The 21,899-nt window shown below is 45.9% G+C and overlaps 1 protein-coding gene across 1 annotated transcript in view; it reads left to right on the forward strand.

Annotated features, from left to right (window-relative positions):
* Positions 1-21,899, forward strand: part of PALLD (palladin, cytoskeletal associated protein) — a 358,254-nt gene that overhangs the window by 136,749 nt on the left and 199,606 nt on the right. Inside the window, exons 3-6 of the mRNA XM_061132502.1 lie at positions 10,920-11,098; positions 18,071-18,137; positions 19,568-19,673; positions 20,936-21,010. Coding sequence (XP_060988485.1) covers positions 10,920-11,098; positions 18,071-18,137; positions 19,568-19,673; positions 20,936-21,010 — 427 coding nt within the window. The remainder of the gene's footprint in view (positions 1-10,919; positions 11,099-18,070; positions 18,138-19,567; positions 19,674-20,935; positions 21,011-21,899) is intronic.

A 21,899-nucleotide genomic window follows, 5' to 3' on the forward strand; every position in this document is an offset into this window, starting at 1 on the left:
AAAAGACATTTTGCAACAAAAAGAAATATATGGGTTTGTATATTAAAACATTGTTGATTTCAAAATCCCAGCACAGAATAATATGAAGAAACATGCCATTTTACAGAGCTCTAATTACTACAATCCTTTTTTCCTATGTGTTATAATCCTTTCTGAGTAAAAAGGAAAACTTCAAGACTCACGAAGTCCATCAATATAATCCCGTCTCTAATAGATTAATTTCAGCCCAAGTATTCTATCCAGAGCAAGATGAATCTATTCCCACCTCCAAGTGGAAAAATCCCACGAGGGACCTTACTACTTAGCTTGTCCCTTGCTTGCTTCGCTTCAGTCATGTCTGACTCTGCGACCCCATGGACGGTAGCCCACCAGGCTCCTCTGTCCGTGGGATTCTCCAGGCAATACTGGAGTGGGTTGCCATGCCCTCCTTCAGGGGATCGTCCCAACCCAGGGATTGAACCTGCATCTCTTAACATCTCCAGCATTGGCAGGCAAGTTCTTTACCACTAGCACCACCTGGGGTGGGGGGGAGTCCCAGAACAAGCTGAATCTGTAAGTGAGAAGCTATAAAGAGTCTTCGGGCTTTTTTGGTGGCTCAGTGGTAACAAATCTGCCTGCAGTGCAGAAGACCCGGGTTCAGTCTCTGGTTGGGGAAGATCCCCTGGAGAAGGGAATGGCAACCCACTGTAGTATTCTTGCCTGGAGAATTCCATGGACAGAAGAGCCCGGCAGGCTACAGTCCCAGGGGTCACAAAGAATTGAACATGACTGAGTAACTAAGCATACAATACGAAGCAATTTTTAAAGATTTTTGAAGCAGTTCCTATTTCCACGTGTTGGAAAAACCTAATTTCATTAGATGAGCCAATGCCTATAGTCGTGGTTGCTTCTCTGTTTTCCCTACTACTGGTTTTCTCATGAGATGAGAAACCCAGTTAATCTGCTGTCAATCGCTCAGTCGTGTCTGACTCTTTGTGACTCCGTGGACTGCAGCACTCCAGGCCTCCCTGTCCATCACGAACTCTCGGAGTCTACTCAAACTCATGTCCATTGAGTCGGCGATACCATCTAACCATCTCATCCTCTGTCGTCCCCTTCTCCTCCTGCCTTCAATCTTTCTCAGCATCAGGGTCTTTTCAATGAGTCAGTTCTTCAAATGTGGTGGCCAAAGTATTGGAGTTTCAGCTTCAGCATCAGTCCTTCCAATGAACACCCAGGACTTATCTCCTTTAGGATGGACTTGTTGGATCTCCTTGCAGTCCAAGGGACTCTCGAGAGTCTTCTCCAACGCCACAGTTCAAAAGCATCAATTATTCAGCACTCAGCTTTATCATCCAACTCTTGCATCCATACATGACCACTGGAAAAACCATAGCTTTGACTAGACGGACCTTTGTTGGCAAAGTAATGTCTCTGCTTTTTAATAAGCTGTCCAAGTTGGTCATAACTTTTCTTCCAAGGAACAAGTGTCTTAATTTCATGGCTGCAGTCACCGTCTGCAGTGATTTTGGAGCCCCCCAAAATAAAGTCTGTCACTGTTTCCATTGTTTCCGCATCTATTTGCCATGAAGTGATGGGACCAGATGTCACGATCTTAGTTTTGTGAATGTTGAGTTTTAAGCCAGCTTTTTCACTCTCCTCTTTTACTTTCATCAAGAGGCTCTTTAGTTCTTCTTTGCTTTCTGCCATAAGGGTGGTGTTATCTGCATATCTGTTATTAATATTTCTCTTGGCAATCTTGACTCCAGCTTGTGATTCATCCAGCGCAGCATTTTGCGTGATGTACTCTGCATAGAAGTTAAATAAGCAGGGTGACAATATACAGCCTTGATGTACTCCTTTCCCGATTTGGAACCAGTCCATTGTTCCATATCTAGTTCTAACTGTTACTTCTTGACCTGCATACAGATTTCTCAGGAGGCAGGTCAGGTAGTTTGGTATTCCCATCTCTTTCAGATTTTCCACAGTTTGTTGGGATCCACACAGTCAAGAGGGTTTGGCATAGTCAATAAGGCAGAAATAAATGTTTTTCTAGAACTCTCTTGCTCTTTTGATGAGCCAATTTGATCTCTGGTTCCTCTGTCTTTTCTAAATCCAGCTTGAGCATCTGGAAGTTCATGGTTCACATACTGTTGAAGCCTGGCTTGGAGAATTTTGTGCATTACTTTGCTAGCATGTGAGACAAGTGCAGTTGTGTGGTAGTTTGAGCATTCTTTGGCATTGTCTTTCTTTGGGATTGGAATGAAAACTGACCTTTTCCAGTCCTGTGGCCACTGTTGAGTTTTCCAAATTTGCTGGCATATTGAGTGCAGCACTTTCACAGCATCATCTTTCAGGATTTGAAATAGCTCAATTGGAATTCCATCACCTCTACTAACTTTGTTCATAGTGATGTTCCTAAGGCCCACTTGACTTTGCATTCCAGGATGTCTGGCTCTAGGTGAGTGATCACACCATTGTGGTTATCTGGGTCATGAAGATCTTTTTTGTATAGTTCTTCTGTGTATTCTTGCCACCTCTTCTTAACATCTTCTGCTTCTGTTAGGTCCATACCATTTCTGTCCTTTATTGTGCCTATCTTTGCATGAAATGTTCCCTTAGCATCTCCAATTTTCTTGAAGAGATCTCTAGTCTTTCCCATTCTGTTGTTTCCCTCTATTTCTTTGCATTGATCACTGAGGAAGGCTTTCTTATCTCTCCCTGCTATTCTTTGGAACTCTGTATTCAAATGGGCATATCTTTCCTTTTCTCCTTTGTCTTTAGCTTCTCTTTTCACAGCTCTGTGTAAGGCCTCCTCAGACAACGATTTTGCCTTTTTGCATTTCTTTTCCTTGGGGATGATCTTGATCACTGCCCCCTGTACAATGTTACAAACCTCCGTCCATAGATCTTCAGGCACTCTGTTTATCAGATCTAATCCCTTGACTCACTCTATTTGTCTGTACTGTGGTCACCTTCTATGTTGGAATTTAAGTGCAGGGAGCCCTTTGCTGGTTGAATTAATAGTTGGTTGATGAGGGAATGAATGAGTGACATTGTATCTGCTAGCCTGTTTACATTTTATTCCTAATTAATACAGGCTTATTTTCATACCCTGTTTATGACTTCAAAGTTTGACAGCCAGTCTTAACTGGCTTACTCTGACTTGAGCAAGTCTAAATACTTTTGATTGGGGATTTATCATGCTAACTGAGGTTCAAGGTTCGCTCCTCAGCAGCTGTGGTGTAGCAATCACATAGTTGCTTAATGACTCCACCAAGATTAGAGAAAGAGCCAGGAAACTTCATTACAGCTTGTTTCTATCCATAGTTTTAAAAGCTTGATGAAAGAGGAAACTAAAAGTATTGAAGACAATGAAAGACACAGTTGAAGACAGTTGAAACACACAGTTGTCTGTGTTTAATTGTCAGTGTTCTATGGCTAAAGGGGAGCTGCCTGTATCTTCAGCACAGTAACAAACCACTTAACAAGGTTGATGGCAGGTAAAAGGAGGCCATGTTTGCGAAGCATGTAGCATGTAATAGGCAGTTAATAAAGATCCATGCTCTTTCCATTAATTTGTATCAGATAAGCTCTTAAAAGCTGTCACAGCTCCCAAATCTTCTGTCATCTCCTCATCCTAACTGTGAGATCGTATGGAATGTTTTACCCATTTTATACTAGCAGCTTAGTAGTATGCCGGAAGCTGAGACTTGGAGGTATCGAATGGGTGTGTAGATAGTTGGATTTGATTTCCCAGTACACTGTCCACTGTCCTGTCCACTGAGTAAGTGGCTTCCAGGTGTTAGAAACAGGATGAGAAAGCCTCCAGGCGTCCTTCAGTGGAATTCTCCCCAAGTAGGCGCTAAGCGCAGGTCACGTGTCCATAGGCTGCCTCTGCACCCAGCCCTCCGTCCACCCTCTCCTCCTAATGAAGAGAGGAGCTTTCAGGATCTGGAGGAAAACCAGTGTATTTTCTAGAAGGAGACCAAGGTGAGGATGGCAGGGCTGTTTCATTGCAGACTTGCACCTCGCTTGCTGTGGGACCTGCCACCACAAGGCACTTGGTTTCATTGGCTGAGGACACTGTAACCCTTAGTTTCATTGGCTGAGGACACTGTAATCCTTAGTGATGTCTGCCTCAGGATGGGGGTCAGGGGAGGAGGGAGGGACGGGGGTGGGGGTGGGGGGGGTGAGGGGACAGAGTCTCACACCTGGGCTGTAGCTCCCTACCCCCCACACACACACACCTTTGTTGCACCAATTTTGTGTATTTATGTTGTAGCTTAAGCTGTGCTAGCAACAAGAATTTAATGGAGGGTGACTTTAAGGTCAAAGTGGGATCAACAGACTTGACTGTTAACTCTTCTTCTTTAAAGAAGACTAAATGTTCTTAGTCTTTTGCCAGGATGCTGTGACTGTGACAGTACTCTATGGATTAGTGAAAAACAGTCCATTTTCTAGATGGGAAGGTAAGCCATAAATGTATTAGGTCTCAAATAATGGTATAAAGAAACCACACAGAGGGTAGGAAATGATATAGTATCAACTGCCAAGTTAAATAATGCTATAAATTTTGCATTGTAGAGGAGAGAGAAACAATACAGTTTCACGGGCACTTGTGTGCAGAGGGTCAGAGATAAGACACGCAGTGTGGTGTCTGTGCTCAAGAAGCGTGGCCCCTCAGGGGTGAGCTGGGGCGCTGTGATCAGGCTGGCCTGGCCCACTCGTGCCAGACCAGAACTTCTGTCCCTTATGTGCATGTGAATCACCACGGTCCAAGCTGTCTCAGTGGGTTTGGGGTGAGGTTCTAGATTCTGCATTGTTTTACATTTAGTTATTGTTTTTTAACTTTGTATTGAAGTTTGTTACTGCTAAGTCACTTCAGTCATGTCCGACCCTTTGCAACCTCATAGACGGCAGCCCACCAGGCTCCCCCGTCCCTGGGATTCTCCTGGCAAGAACACTGGAGTGGGTTGCCATTTCCTTCTCCAATGCGTGAAAGTGAAATGTGAAAGTAAAGTCGCTCAGTCATGTCCGACTCTTAGTGACCCCATGGACAGTAGCCTACCAGGCTCCTCCGTTCATGGGATTTTCCAGGCAAGAGTACTGGAGTGGGGTGCCATTGCCTTCTCTGTGAAGTATGTTAATGTTGTGTTAATTTTGCTGTACAGTCAAGTGATTCAGTTATATGTGTGTGAATATATATATATATACATACACATTTTTTATATTCTTTTCTATTATGGTTTATCCCAAGCTATTGAATATAGTTCTCTATGCTCTATAGTAGGACCTTGTTGTTTATCCATCCTGTGTATAAAAGCTTACATCTTCTAATCCCACCCTCCAAAGCCAACCCTCCACCGCCCCCTGCCCCTGGGCAACCACAGCTCTATTCTCTATGTCCAGGATTCTGTTTCTGTTATGTAGAAATGTTCATTTGTGTCATATCTTAGATTCCACATATAAGTGATACCATACGGTATTTGTCTTCTCTTTCTGACCTGACTTAGTATGATTATCTCTAGGTCCACTGTGTTGCTGCAAATGGCATTATCTCATTCTTCTTTATGACTCAGTAATATTCCATTGTATATAGGTACCACATCTTCTCTATCCAGTCATCTGTCGGTGGACATTTAGGTTCACAGTACGTGAATATTGCTGCAGTGAATGCTGCAGTGTATGCATTGTTTGGAATTAGAGCTTTCTCTGGATGTATGCACAGGAGTGGGGTTGCTAGATCACAGGTAGCTCTATTTTTACTTTTCTCAGGAACCTCCAGAGATACTGCATTTCTAACAAGCTCCCAAATGGTGCTGATGCTGCTGGCCCAGGGATCACAGTTTTCCTGTAAAATCCAGATGGTAACTGTTTCAGGGTTTGTGTGCCATGCAGTCTGTCCCAACGACCCAGGTGTCGCTGCAGCGTGAAGCCCGCCATAGACACCGGGTGAGTGCAGGAGCACGGCTGTGAGCCCCCAAAACTTCAGTTCAGTTCAGTTCAGTTGCTCAGTCGTGTCCGACTCTTTGCGACCCCATGAATCGCAGCACACCAGGCCTCCCTGTCCATCACCAACTCCCAGAGCTTGCTCAAACGCATGTCCATTGAGTCGGGGATGCCATCCAACCATCTCATTCTCTGTCGTCCCCTTTTCCTCCTGCCTTCAATCTTTCCCAGCATCAGGGTCTTTTCTAATGAGTCAGCTCTTTGCATCAGATGGCCAAAGTATTGGAGCTTCAGCTTCAGCATCAGTCCTTCCAATGAATATTCGGGACTGATTTCCTTTAGGATTGACTGGTTTGATCTTGCTGTCCAAGGCACTTGAATAATACCACAGTTCAAAAGCATCAATTCTTTGGTGCTCAGCTTTCTTTATGGTCCAACTCTAACATCCATATATGACTACTTGAAAAACCATAGCTTTGACTAGACAGACCTTTGTTGGCAAAGTAGTGTTTCTACTCTTTAATATGCTATCTAGGTTTGTTATCACTTTTTTTCCAAGGAGCTAGCATCTTTTAATTTCATGGCTGCAGTCACCATCTGTGGTTATTTTGGAGCCCAAGAAAATAGTCTGTCACCGTTTCCATTGTTTCCCTATTTGCCATGAAGTGATGGGACCAGATGCCATGACCTTAGTGTTTTTTTTTTGAATGTTGAGTTTCAAGCCAGCTTTTTCACTCTCCTCTTTCACTTTCATCAAGAGGTTCTTTAGTTTCTCTTCCTCAAACTTACAGACTCTAAATGTGTCCTCTATGTAACTTCCACATGTCACAAACTATTATTCTTCAGAGTTTTTCCTAACCTTTAAAAACATGAGAACAATTTCCTGACTCAGGGCCATGGGGAGACTGGTGGGGGCTGAGAGGCGGTGTGCTGCGTGAGATCAGGGTGCCACTCCGCTAGGGTGGCCTGCGGAGCTGTCCCCATGGAGCAGGTCTGACCAGGGCGATTAATTGTCCTTTCTTTTAAACCTTTGTTGCCTTTTGTTCATGCTCCATTGTTCCTCTGACAGTTGGTTCTTGTGTTTTTATGGATGGTTAACACACTCGAGGTGACACACAGATACCTGGACTCTGGCTGGTTCCAGAGTCCGCGGGGCATGACTCCTGGAAGGGCCTCCTGTACTTAGCACAGGGCCGTCACACGGAGGGCACCCAGCCAGCCTGCACTCCGGAGGCTTGAATCTGCTGGAGGCACCCTTCACTTGGCTGCGAGGAGAATAGCCCCAGGGTGGGATGAACGTAGAGGGTGGGGAGAGAGTTCCTGAGAGGGGAGGGGAAGCAGGAAGTACTTGAGGGCTGCGTAGGGAACAAGCAATCCATGCAGGATTCTATAGGAGTGTGATGGAAGAAGCTGGGCCCGAGTTACAGGAGAGCAGACCATAGAGACTGAAGTTGAGGGCACGGTTCATGGAGGGCAGTGTCAAGTGCACTCACCTGACGCGGGCTAGAGAAGGAGTCCTCAGCATGTCAGCGATGACAAGGTCAATTAGAAGACTTCAGATCAAGTAATATTTAAGCCATAGTCAGTCCTCGAGAGTGAGGACCTGGATTGTGGTTGTGGACAGAGCAGAGAGGAAGCACCTAGAAGATAGTTCTAGGCCGGAATGTTCTCCAGGACTTTCTGGAAATAGGAAACCATCAACTGCCCAGAATCAAGGAATACTGCCCTTCTCAATTGCCTCAAAAGCAATATGCCTTGCATTACATGATTGCTCAATTGGCTGGTTTTTCAGATGGTTTTTAATTCCCAAAGTCATGGCTATTCTTTTTTAAGTATCCTGAGCTTGTTTTTGTTGTTGTTGTTGTTGTTTTTAGTATAGTTTCTGTGGTTAATACACTGAGTACTAGCAAACTGGTTTGTTTTATTACCTTTCAGTTCAGTTAGTTCACTTGCTCAGTCATTTCCGACTCTTTGAAACCCCATGAACTACAGCACACCAGGCCTCGCTGTCCATCATCAACTCCCGGAATTTACTCAAACTCCTGTCCATTGAATCTGTAATACCATCCAACCATCTCATTCTCTGTTGTCCCCTTCTCCTCTTGCCTTCAATCTTTCCCAGCATCAGGGTCTTTTCTAATGAGTCAGCTCTTCACATCAGGTGGACAAAGTATTGGAGCTTCAGCTTCAGCATCAGTCCTTCCAATGAATATTCAGGACTGATTTCCTTTAGGATTGATTCATTCAATCTCCTTGCAGTCCAAGGGACTCTCGAGAGTCTTCTCCAACACCACAGTTCAAAAGCATCAGTTCTTCTGCGCTCACCTTTCTTTATCATCCAACTCTCGCATCCATACATGACTACTGGAAAAACCATAGTTTTGACTAGATGAACCTTTGTTGACAAAGTAATGTCTCTGTTTTTTAATAAGCTGTCCAAGTTGGTCATAACTTTTCTTCCAAGGAACAAGTGTCTTAATTTCATGGCTGCAATCACCGTCTGCAGTGATTTTGGAGCCCCCCAAAATAAAGTCTGTCACTGTTTCCATTGTTTCCCCATCTATTTGCCATGAAGTGATGGGACCGGATGTCACGATCTTAGTTTTGTGAATGTTGAGTTTTAAGCCAGCTTTTTCACTCTCCTCTTTTACTTTCATCAAGAGGCTCTTTAGTTCTTCTTTGCTTTCTGCCATAAGGGTGGTGTTATCTGCATATCTGAAATTATTGATCTTGATTCCAGCTTGTGCTTCATCCAGTCCAGCGTTTCTCATGATGTACTCTGCATAGAAGTTAAATAAGCAGGGTGACAATATACAGCCTTGATGTACTCCTTTCCTGATTTGGAACCAGTCTGTTGTTCCATGTCCAGTTCTAACTGTTGCTTCCTGACCTGCATACAGATTTCTCAGGAGGCAGGTCAGGTGGTCTGATCTTCCCATCTCTTGAAGAATTTTCCACAGTTTGTTGTCATCCACACAGTCAAAGGCTTTGGCATAGTCAATAAAGCTGAAGTAGATGTTTTTCTGAAACTCTCTTGCTCTTCTGATGATCCAGTGGATGTTGGCAATTTGATCTCTGGTTCCTCTGCCTTTTCTAAAACCAGCTTGAGCATCTGGAAGTTCATGATTCACGTACTGTTGAAGCCCAGCTTGGAGAATTTTGAGCATTACTTTACTAACATGTGAGATGAGTGCAATTATGTGGTAGTTTGAACATTCTTTGGCATTGCCTTTCTTTGAGATTGAAATGAAAACTGACCTTTTCCAGTCCTGTGGCCACTGTTGAGTTTTCCAAATTTGCTGGCATATTGAGTGCAGCACTTTCACAGCATCATCTTTCAGGATTTGAATAGCTCAACTGGAATTCCATCACCTCTACTAGCTTTGTTCATAGTGATGTTCCTAAGGCCCACTTGACTTTGCATTCCAGGATGTCTGGCTCTAGGTGAGTGATCACACCATTGTGGTTATCTGGGTCATGAAGATCTTTTTTGTATAGTTCTTCTGTGTATTCTTGCCACCTCTTCTTAACATCTTCTGCTTCTGTTAGGTCCATACCATTTCTGTCCTTTATTGTGCCTATCTTTGCATGAAATGTTCCCTTGGTATCTCCAATTTTTTGAAGAGATCTCTAGTCTTTCCCATTCTATTGTTTTCCTCTATTTCTTTGCATTGGTCACTGAGGAAGGCTTTCTTATCTCTCCCTGCTATTCTTTGGAACTCTGCATTCAAATGGGTATATCTTTCCTTTTCTCCTTTGCTTTTTGCTTCTCTCCTTTTCACTATTTGTAAGGCCTCCTCAGACAGCCATTTTGCCTTTTTGCATTTCTTTTTCTTGAGTATGTTCTTGATTACTGCCTCCTGTACAATGTCATGAAGGTCTGTCCATAGTGCATCGGGCCCTGTGTCTATCAGATCTGATCCCTTGATTCTGTTTCTCACTTCCACTGTATAGTCGTAAGGAATTTTATTTGGCTCATACCTGAATGGTCTAGTGGTTTTCCCTCCTTTCGTCAGTTTATTACCCTTGCTTTCAGACTTAATAGAGACAGATACCTGTAGTCTGCTGTCTAAGTGCAGAAAAGACTAGTCTTCAGTGACATGAAAAGGAGGCCGAATCCAGAGAATTTTCTAGAGTTTCAGACTCAGAAAATCTCTGATGCTGATTAGGAGGTAACTGGACAATTGTCAGTCCTTTTAATCATTGGTGGACGTTCCTTCATATTTCTTTAAATCTCATTTTGAGGGGAGGGAGTTAGGGAAGCTTCATTATTTTCTTTTTGGTAAAAATCCTGTTGAGAGTTTGAGTGCTCGGCGTGTGAGGAGGAACCCTCATGAAAATGGTCCGGCCTCTTGCCACCTCCCACATCGCAGACCCAGGGGATGGAAAGGGGTAAGACCCGCAAGAATGAATCACAGACCGCCATGGCCCCTGCCCATACCGTGGGACTGGGTGTGCCACTGGAAAGGTCTCCAAGCAGCAGCGGTGTGGACGGTATTAATCTGCCCAGCTGGCAGCTCGGCAGGCACATTGCTGCCCACGGCCGTAGTGTGACCCTCAGTCTCCTTGGACATACCACATCTTTTGAGTACCATGTTCATGTCACGTTCATATTTTTTTCTAGAGAAGAACAGTAAATGAAATTGTAACAGATGCAAGAGGCATTAGTGATAAAAATTTATAAGACCTTGGAATTTGTGCTCCTGTCAGTTTGTACCTGGCCTGGGCTTTCCCAGCTTGATGATGCTCCTTCGTTCCAGGTTGATGAAATGTGCAGGACGCTTTATGGTGAAGACCCAGGGGTGTAGTCTAGCCATGTATTTCATGGCCTCAAATGTAATAGCATTCAGTGATATCAGGAACTCGGGTCTCTTTTTATCAAACAAGCATCTCATTACACAGCCTCTCACCTCTTGCTGGTGCTTTACTGTTGTAAACATCTCGTTTCCTTCTCTCCCTCCCATCCTGCAACTCCTGTTGGTCGGCAGATGGTTCTGTGAGGGGAGTGAGCTGCACAGCAGTCCCGACATCCAGATCCTCTGGGACGGGGGCGACCTGCACAGCCTGATCATTGCCGAGGCTTTCGAGGACGACACGGGGCGCTACACCTGCCTGGCCGCGAACCCCAGCGGCTCCGACAGCACGTCCGCCGAGGTGTTCATCGAAGGTACCCAGGGCCTGGGTGGGAGGGGACCCATCACTTCTTATGAATGTGGCTTTCCCACTTTGTGAATCAAACCTCAGTTGTCCCGGAAGCTTTATGGGTAAATGAAATTGTTCTGACACTTGGGCATACATCAATGATGTCTGATGTCAGCATTTGTTCCTTTTTATTTAAAACATTTCAGTTATGTGAACTTAAATTTATAACACTAAATATCTGACTTATTTTTAGTTTCTCTGGTAGATAAAGAATGGGAACATACTGAAGTACTAGGTCTGTCAACTAAAGTTCAGCTCTAAAGACTTAGGATAGCATTCATGGGAAAGTTAAAGGATTGAATATTTTTGAATATTGTTGTTTTTATTAATTGTAGACCTCTTTTCAGGGTCTGACCCTGGATGCCATGGTCTCTAACTTGACTTCACTAAATGTGGTCTTTAGCATGGCAGCCCCCCACACCACAGTCCTGTTCTTCCTTTGGGGTCCCTGCATGAGCTACTTAACATGGAGAGACACCCACAGTTACACCGGCCATGTGTGGTCGTGGGTCTGGCTTCAGATCCCAGTGCTGTTGGGAGGAGTGGTCTGGGCGGAACCAGATTGAAGAGCCTCCTGGAAAGCGCTGTAGGAAACTGCTGCTTGCCCCGGTGAAATCAGGGCGATAACTTTTTTAAAGCCTGGTTTTGGTGTATTTTTACTTCTAAGAATAATTACGTGAGATGGAAGAGAATTTCACACAAACTCTGGGGCTCCTCTAATGACTGAATGGAAAGGATGGTTCTGCGTTCCTTACTCCGTGAGACTTGGGGCATCTCTGTTGTTTCCTGAACCTTGCTGCAGCTGCTGTCCACCTACAGCATGGGGCCGGTTACCAGAGGCTAGGAAATCTCTTACAGATTCAGAAATCTCAACAAAACCACCTCTAAAAGTGTAACAGCCTACTGGTTGGAAACTGTCTAAATTTCACTGTCTTGTGCATCAAATTTTAGAATGGTACTGAGAAAATTTCAGCTTAAGAACAGTAATGAGCTTTTCCTCATTGTGTTAGCTAGGGACCAGGCGCTGGTCTTCATTTCTACGTGGATCATCCCATTTAGTCCTTAGGAAAATCACCCCCTTCTGTGGCTGAGGAAGCTGCAGCTTAGGGAGACTTGTAGAGCTCTGGACCTCACACACACTCTGTCTCTCGTGCACACACAGAAACACATACACACACTATCTCTCACAGACACACACTCTCACACACACACACACTCACCTGGGCCATAAGGACTGGACCCAGGCAGTGTGAGCCCTTCTTAGCAGCCACAGAGGAAGACACAGGTAAACTCAGGATCTCGGGGCCACTTGGTCATCGCCCCATCCAGCACGGGCCTGGGATGTGCATCTGGAACATCTCAGGACATCACTGAGCTTTGGGGCAGTGGCCATGTGTTCCCCGAGAGGCCCCTGGAGGGCAGGCAGAGGTCTGGGTGCTGGGTGGGGACCCTTGCTGGACAGGCTAGGCCTCTGCCCTTGCTCAGGAATGCTCCAGGAGGGAAAGACCCGCCCCCAGCAAGCTGGAAGAGAGCAGAGGTGGTGGGGGGAGTCAGAGGTCTTTCTGAGGGGTGGCGTCTGCCCTCAGTCCCTACTCTGAGAGGAAGTGTGGGGAAGGCCGAGGGGAAGGTGCTCCAGACATGGGGGCGTTGGGGGGAGGTGGCCGCAGGAGCGGCAAGTGTGTCCTGGAGCAGAGGGGGCACAGGGCGGCGGCCAGCTCACACGGGATGTGGGGCCTTGTGGGCACGATCGGCAAGCTGGCCATCACTCTACATAAAATCATCACTTGTGCAGGTTTGCAGTGAAAAGCCAGAGTGCCTGATTTCTGTTTTTAAACTGAAGTTTGGCTTGTAACCGGGAGCCCAGTAAGACGCGTGCTGCAGCAGGCCCGAGGAAAGATGCTGATACTGGGGAAGCACGCTGTGTAGACAGAGGGAGAGGCGGTCAGATCCACAGCCATGTGGTGGGGTAGGCGCGGGCCGAGGGGTCCCGGCAACCAGCACACCCAGGGGTTTGGGCTTCTCCATTGGTGTGGATGATGTGGCCCATCAGTGAGATGGAGGATGGGGAGCTGGGCACAGAGGGGAGTGGGTGCGGTGTCTGCATGGCCATCTAGATGGCTGAGTGGGCAGGCGGGCAGGGGTACGTGTGGGTATAGTTAGGGCCCAGGCCGAGGACGTGTCCTGGAAGCTTCAGGAGGTAGATGGTAGGCCAGGGCACAGGACTGGACGGACCACGTCTGAGCCGAGGATGACCCCTCACCTGGGTGCGCCAGGGCAAGGAGGTGCCAGCAAAGGAGGGGCCCAGGGTGGGCGGAGCAGGTCAGTGTTTGGGGAGGCAGGGAGGGAGAGCCGGCCAACTCGGGCCCCTACTGCGGGAGGTCTCTCGCGAAGGACGAGGGCACACAGCTACGGCTGCTGATGGCAAGTTCAACAAGAGGGGCCGTGGGCACCTGGAGGAACCAGTGCACCGAGGTCCTCGGACACGGAAGGAAACGTGGGGACGCCTGGGTGGTGCCCAGAGGTTCTGTCCAGACACTACAGGGCTGGGGCCGGAATTTGGACAGGAGCACAGGGTCAGATGCTTTTTGCAGTCTGTTTGCTTCTTGGTTTTCATAGCAGACTTACTAGAGTCTGTGTGAAAGACTTCCTTTCCCTGCTGTGAAAATAATCCAAGGGAGAAAACAGACCCTGCAGAGGGAGACAGAGTAAGGTGCCAGGGGGCCAAGTCTGGGAAAGGAGAAGGAAATGGACTCCCCCAACAATGTGTGGGTGGTGAGGAGCTGCTGTCAACAATTTCATGGTGGTACCCAAATCCGTGGATGCTCAAGTCCCTTAGAGCAGCAGTCCCCGACGTTTTTGGCACCAGGGACCTGTATCGTGGAAGACAGTTTTTCGAGGGTCAGGGGTGGGGGTGGTTTTGGGATGATTCAAGTGCATTACATTTATTGTGCACTTTATTTCTGTTAGTATTACATTGTGATATATAATGAAATAATTACACAGCTCACCACAGTGCAGAATCAAATGGATGGTCCCATCTCAGGGCAATGGGAGTGACAGGGACACCCGGAGTGTTTTCTCTTGTCCAGTCTACCCCATTGTCTCATTTTGGTTGCTGTCAGAAAACCCTGCTTCACAAAGATGGGATGTGGGAAATGGAAGCAGGCTTTTCGGTACTCTTGTAGAAACCTCAAGATATTCCACCTTGACTTTAATCCAGAGCAGATGGAGATTTGAAGTTGTATCAGACATACTCTTAAAGCCACCATCATTTGCAGTCTCAAGCAGTTGATCTTCTTGTAGCATGGACAAAGTTGATTCACCTGGCCTGCTCACAGATGGGTCATGGGTCCGTTCTTCCCAGCTTGCGGGTCTTTTGTGGTTGGAAAGTAATGCTCAAACTCCTTTGAAAAGCTGAGGTAGGTGATCATGCTCCAGCTAGGGGAAAGAAGGCCATGGCTCAGTCTCTTTCAAAATCTCTGCTAATGTTTGAATTGTCCAAACTCCCAATACTCACTTGTCACCTTCACGGTTCCCATTTGTTCTGAACACAGCTACTTTGTCTGCCAACTTGAGCACAGCTGAAGTGACAGAATGAGTTCATTGAGCAGGTTGAATATGTCACACAAGTGAGCAAGGTTTGCGATCCACTCTGTGTCACAGGTATGTGCTGCCAGTGGTGACAGTTTTTCTAAAAGAAATCTCTGGAGTGGCTCTCATAACTCAGAAACTGGCCAGGGACCTGCCTTTAGAAAGCCATCTCACTTCTGTGTACAAGAGCAGATGTGTGCATTCATCTCCTCACAGGGCTGTGCCAACAGATGTGAGTTAAGGGCAGGTGATTTAGTGTGGTTGATAATTTCAATCACATCCTGCAAAGCACTGTTATGTTCAGGTGACGTTTTTTGGCTAGCCAGTGTTTCTCTATGGATGACACAGGAGGTAGACTTATCCAGAAGCAAAATCTTTGACCGAGTAGTGAACCAGAAAGCCGCCCACTCTTGGCAGCCACTCCACCCATGTATATGCCGATACAGTGTATACTGATGCACAGTGACCCATTCCGTTTCCTGATACGTAGTCATTCCAAGACTTAACAGTTCAGTGGCTGTGGTGTTGGCTGGCAACAAAAGTACATGTCACATGTCTGCTTGCACATCCTCCTGGAGAGCATATCACACAGAAACAAGTACTGCTGTCTGTTGCCCACGTCAGCAGACTCATCAGCCTGGACTGCATCCCACAGGGGTTCCTTAACCCCCCTTGCAGTCCTGCCCCAGCACCCTCTGCTGTTTCATCAGCTCGTCTAGTTATGGAGCTGGCCACCTTCTGAGCTGCAGCATCTCCCAGAAGTTCAGGACAGATGTCCTTAGCGGCAGGCGGGATCAGCTCCTCGCCAATAATGAAGGGCTTCTTAGCTTGAGCAATGCGGTTAACCGGTGGGAGTGATGCTCTCAGTGCAGACACATTAGATGAAGTAGTGCCCTTCAATAATTGCTTCTGTTTTTTGTGTTCATGTTTTTTCTTTAAAAAAAAAAAAAAAACCTCCAGAGGCTTGTCTACTTTTTTAAAAAAGTAATTATTTATTTATTTATTTTTGGCTGACCTGGGTCGTGGTTGCTGCACGGGCTTTGCTCTGGTTGCAGTGAGTGGGGGCTCCTCGCTAGCTGTGGTGTGTGGGCTTCTCACTGTGGTGGTTGCTCTTGTTGCAGAGCACTGGCTCTGGAGCCAGGGCTTCAGTAGGTGCAGGACGGCGAACACCCACAGTTACCTGAGCATGGCGCTCACCCTCAGTAACAGCTGAGAAGCTGCTGTCTGCAGGCAGACAGCCAACTGCAGAGACACATGTAGTGTGATTCTGTTTGTGCAAATATGTGCACAAGTATACAGTCTCCCCTCATCCGAGGTCTCAGGAAAAGTAAAAGCTGCACTGTGAAAATATTAAATGGAAAGTTCCAGAAATAAACAGTTGATCACTTTTGAATTTTGCGCCATCTGAGCAGTGTTGATGAGATTGCTCATCTCAGCTTTGGCCACTGGGCCATGACTTACCCCTGTCCCGCCTGTCAGTCACTGAGGTTGTTAGACTGAGGGCCCAGGGCTTGTGTTTACCGACCATAGTTTTACTAAAAATGACCCCACAGCCCCAGGGTAGTGATGCTGGCAGTTTGGACGTGCCACAGGGAAGCCACGCAGGGTTCCTTTAAGTGAAAGGTGAGAGTGAGTGAGAAGAGGGGAGAAAACCATATGCTGAGGTTGCCAAGATGAATGGTGAGAATGACCCTGCTGTCCATGAGGTAGTGACAAAGGAAAATGAAATCGACACTGTTTTGTTATGTCTCACACCCTAAAATTTACAGCCAGTGTGTGAAGGCATTAAACTTATTCAATAAGGTATTTTAAGAGAGAGAGACCGTAGTCGTACACCTTTGTTGTTGTTATAATCGTAATATAATTACATCATCACAGTTGTTCTATTTTACCATTAGTTATTGTTGTTCAACTCTTACTGTGCCCAAAGTGCAAACTACACTTTATCTTAGGTATGTCAGTATAGGAAAAATACAACTGACAGGGTTTGGTGCCGTCCATGGTTTTGGAGTTTTGGAATGTATCCCCCACTGATAGCAGGGCGGGCCACTGTATGTTTGTTAATACACTCAGTTTATCTGAAAATTGCAGCCAGATTGTTAGCCTCTCCAGGATGGCGTCAGGGCCGGGATGTACTGGAGCTCACTCTTACGTCACACAGTTCTGTGCCGCTTGGTCACTTTTCTGTTGTTGTTGTTCAGTCACTCGGCCGTGTCCAGTTCTTCGCAACCCCATGGCCTGCAGGATGCCAGCCTCCCCTGTCCTTCATCATCTCCTGAAGCTTGCTCAAATTCATGACTGTGGAGTCAGTGATGCCATCTAACCATCTCATCTCTTTCGCCTCTGTCTCCTATTGCCTTCAATCTTTCCCAGCTTTACTTTTCTATAAGTATATATTATTTTACTTTAAGGTATTCTAAATAGGTAATTTAACTCGTGTTAAATATGTCTCATAAAGGAATTATCAAGAATGTACTTCTAACCATCACAGTTTTTCTAAATGTCACCTAAAATCTCTTATCACAAAATACATGAGCATTAAAATGTAAGTACAACCTGCCTTTTGGCCAGAAAACCCAACAAGGTGACCCTTAATTTAAACACAGCAATGAAGCAAATGAACTTGGGAGGGTATGATCCAAACTTAGAGATGCCCCCCCCCGCCCCATTCAAGAGTGAAGCCACAGTCAAGTCCCAACTGATCAGAGGCAGAAAGCATCTTCTCATTAATGAGGAGTGAAGGTATTGATAATTCACACCATGTAATTTGGGCTTCCAGATGACACAGTGGTAAAGAATCCTCCTGCCAGTGCTTGAGGTACAAGACACACAGGTTCAATCCCTGGGTTGGAAAGATCCCCTGGAAGAGGAAGTGGCAACCCACTCCAGTGTTCTTGCCTGGAGAATCCCATGGACAGAGGAGCCTGGTGGGCTACAGTCCATGATCGTGCAAAAGAGTCGGACACGACTGAGCACACACACAGAGCTACTGCTACCGTACAATCTGCTGAAAAGCGCGGAAGTTTAAGACCACGGCTGTCTTTACACACAGACACACACACATTGATTCCATAGTTGTTCAGCCATTTAAAAGTAAGGTTACGATGCCCAAAGGGACAGAAATGAAACTAGGAATAAATCTGACACTAAACATATACTGATTTGAAGAAAACTTTTTCAGGACTTCTTTTTTAAACTGATTATCTGAAAACACAGACTCAGTAAAAATGGTATGAAACATTCTCTATTTCACAGTAAGACTCTGTATGTTACTGTCTGAATGAAGAATATTACCCTTGGAAGTGGATATAGATACTACCTACATCTTTGTTTTTTTTTCACTCAGGTGCCAGCTCATCAGACTCTGACAGTGAAAGTTTAGCTTTCAGATCGAAACCTGGAGCCATGCCTCAGTAAGTGCGTCGATTCCGTCAGTTTGAGGAGAAAATGTCAGCAGGCTTGTGCTCAGTGGGGTGCTTGCATTGTGCGCTGAAGGCAGAGGTCAGCCGATGTCAGTCAGAGATCAGATGCTTGAACCTGGAACACAGTCTTTGACTTTAGAACTTTGAAACCTGCATTTCATCATCAGTGTCCCAAAATCTAACCATCCACAACGTTAGTTCCAGTGACAACTGACTGCTTATAAATGTGTAGAAGGGGCAGTCACATTGAGAGAAAATTATTTAAATCATTACTAAAATGTAAATGACAAACAATTTATCACATAAATTAGAAAATATCTAATTAGACTAGAAATGGGTTTCCATTTGGATAAAGTATATCTCCAGTTAGATCATGTCATGAAAATCTCGAAATTTCATTCTCCCCACAAAGACATAGGGATTATTAGTAATATGTTAGGATCTTAATTATTTTGCAAAGATAAAAATCTACCAAGATTTTATAGAAAACTCCATGAATATTGAGACTGTGCTAATAAATTTGTTTGATTTACTAGTATATACATAACAATCACAGCCATTCAGCATCAAATTATCAGTGACCATTCATGTTAAAGGGGGCTTCCCTGGTCGCCAAGTGGTAAAGAATCTGCCTGCCAATGCAGAAGACATGGGTTTGATCCCTGGGTTGGGAAGATCCCCTGTAGGAAGGCATGGCAACCCACTCCAGTATTTTTGCCTGGAGAATCCCATAAGCAGAGGAGCCTGGTGGGCTACAGTCCATGGGGTAGCAGAGAGACATGACTGAGTGCTAACTGAGCATTTGTGTTAAAGGAATCTTAATAAGATCACATACTCTGCTACCTGTGCATTCAAACATGGATCTCAAGTTTAGTGAAGTTACATGACTCACTTGAGATTACACAGCCTGAGACTTAGCAAAATTAGACCTAGAAACAACTCTTAACTTTTATGCACTAAGAAAAGACCACAGTCCAAGACATTGTCAACTTTACACAATGGGGAACTGGAACGAAGAGCGGTTGCTGGACTGAAAACCAACCACCAGAGCTTTGAATTAAATATAGAAGCCCAGTCCTAAACATATCTGCTTACTGCTATAGACTGGGCTTTTCTAAGTATTATCTTTTCTCTTAGGATTTTCCAGTTCAATACTTTCTGCTTTCTAATAAGAGCTGAGATACATAGTTACATGAGTTACTTTCATCTGTGTGTTTATTTTGCTGATGTCTGGGGGGCCGTCTGAATATATACTGAGCACCACTGTCCTAACTATAGGTTGTGGGTCCCCATTTCTGAAGCAGTTACAGTTAAGGCAGCTTGAACAAACATAAAGAAACTGGCCTGTTCTGTGGAAATGTTTCAAAGAATAATTCCTGTTTAAGAAATTCTGACCCAAGACTTCACTCCTTACTTTCCAGAGCTCAGAAGAAAACCACTTCCGTGTCCCTGACCATTGGATCATCATCCCCAAAGACAGGAGTGACCACAGCTGTGATCCAGCCTCTGTCAGCCCCTGTTCAGCAGGTGAGCCTTATCCACAGCCTGAGGGGAGTCAGACTCTTTAGCGTAAAGACCCCAACTAGTCCTACCTTGAAATATCTCCTTAGTGGACACACAACTGGGAGAAGAGAAAAGGATAAGTTCTTCCTTTTAATGCACTAAAAATAATTTTTAATCCGAGACACACCACTGATTAATCGACATCTGCGTTTCCTTTGGGAATTTCTTTTTCTCGCAGCTAATACTCTGATAAAGTGGTGTCTGTCTTGGCTGTTACTGCTTGATTCCCCCTCACGTGTGTGCCATCTTCCATGTAGCCAAATTCGATAGCTCATTTAAAAGAAAGTAGAAAATGAGAAAAGTCCACCTTATCCACAAAGTCCACCTGATAGAGCTCAGAAGTCCACCTGTCCTCTGAGAGCTTAACAGATAATATAGGAATATTCAGATTCCTTCACTTCACTGTGCATTTTCATCCTGCTTTCGTTTCATTGTAAGACTGCTTTATCCAAGAACAACAGTACACACGACTGGGTCATTGTAGTGCATTCACTTTGCAAACACAGAAGACCTGAAGCTTTTTTAAGTAAAAAATTAGGATCTAGATGTCCCTACGTCAAATGTGAGGCTTTGCGTGGTGCTGTGATGGGCATCTGTAAACCCAGGAGTCTTGCAGCGTGAGCTCCCCCCTGAGTCATAAGTGCGTCTGACGAACACTGGTGTGCCCTCCGGCCACTCAGCGCCTGTGGGTGTTTTACAAATTACAGGCCTCCCCTGGTGGCTCAGTGGTCAAGAGTCCAGCGGCAGTGCGGGGAGATCCGGGTTCGACCTCTGTGTTGGAGAAGATCCCCTGGAGAAGGGAATGGCAACCCACTCCAGTATTCTTGCCTGGAGAGTTCCGTGGACAGAGGAGCCTGCAGTCCGTGGGGTCACAGAAGAGTCAGACACTACTGAGCGACTGGCTGTTACTCACTTACTCTGTGGCATGTTGGGTATGCACACCGTAGAGAAAGCACATCTGAGATGAGACATGAGGGAGGAGCCAAGCAGTAGAAGTCGCTCAGAGGCGGCACGTGTAGTAGAACTCCCTGTGCGCCCCCGAAGCAGAGTGGGACTTACAGAGCCCGTTCTGGCTGAGCCAGCGGACTTGTTCGTCTTCGCTCTGTAGGCACTGGCAGGTCTGCAGGGAGTGCTTAGCCCTGTCGGTGGCCGTGCCGCCCCCCACGCGGGTCGTCTTTTCCTGGTTTGCGTGTTCCGAGTCTGACCCATGTGCCTCTGCCTTCCAGGCCCCCAGCCCCACCTTGTTCCTCTGCCGGCCGGATGGACCCGCTGCCGCCTGCCTCCCGCCTGTCTTCACCAAGGTCAGAAATGGTCCCATGGGGTGTTTCTCCTGTCTCCTCCCCACCTCTTTCTGAGAAAATTATAAGTTTTGTAATTGGAGTTGAGTTGATTTACAGTGTTGTGTTAGTTTCAGGTGTACACAAAGTGATTCAGTGATACATGTACTTTTTTTCAGATTCTTTTTCCTTATAGAGTTTTAAAAAAACATTGACTAGAGTTCCCTGGGTAATACAGTAGCTTCTTGTTGGTTGTCTATTTTATATAGACTGTGGTGTGTACATATCGGTCCCAATCTCCTAGTTTATCCCCGCCCCCTTCCCCCTTTGGTAACAGTAAAGTTTGTTTTCTAAGTGTGTGGGTCTATTTCTGTTTTGTATGTAAGTTCACTTGTATCATTTGTTTGACTGAAAGATATTTAAGAGGCACAGTTGCAGAGGTGCCCCATGCCTGTGACCAGCATACTGTGAGAAGTCACGCCCCCAGCCCAGTCTCTAAGTTCAGTGTAATATCGCTCACATTCCAACAGATCCTCGTTTTTATCTATGTCTGTCATTGAACTTGCCAGTCTGATTCTAAAGCTTTTGTGGTTTAGAAAGTGGCTGAGAGCAGCCGGGGTCCTCCTACAGGGGCAGGCTGAGATGGTGTTAGGATCTGAGATGTCAGGACTCCTTAGAGCAGAGCGCCAGGACGGCAGGGCTGGCTCAAGCCTGGACAGACAGACAGATGAGGCCCGGAGAGCGCCCATAAGATGCCCCAGCACCACGAGTTCTTCAGAGGTGGGTTCTTCAGAGGTGGGCCTGGGCCACCCACCTCACAGGACCAACCCTAAGTGACAGAAGACGAAATGTGACAGTGTTTCCTGTAGTCCATTATCTGAAATCTGTGAATCTTCTGCAAGGCAGCCGAGAG

The sequence above is a fragment of the Dama dama genome, chromosome 29, assembly GCF_033118175.1.
Source record: "Dama dama isolate Ldn47 chromosome 29, ASM3311817v1, whole genome shotgun sequence".
Taxonomy (NCBI): Eukaryota; Metazoa; Chordata; class Mammalia; order Artiodactyla; family Cervidae; genus Dama; species Dama dama.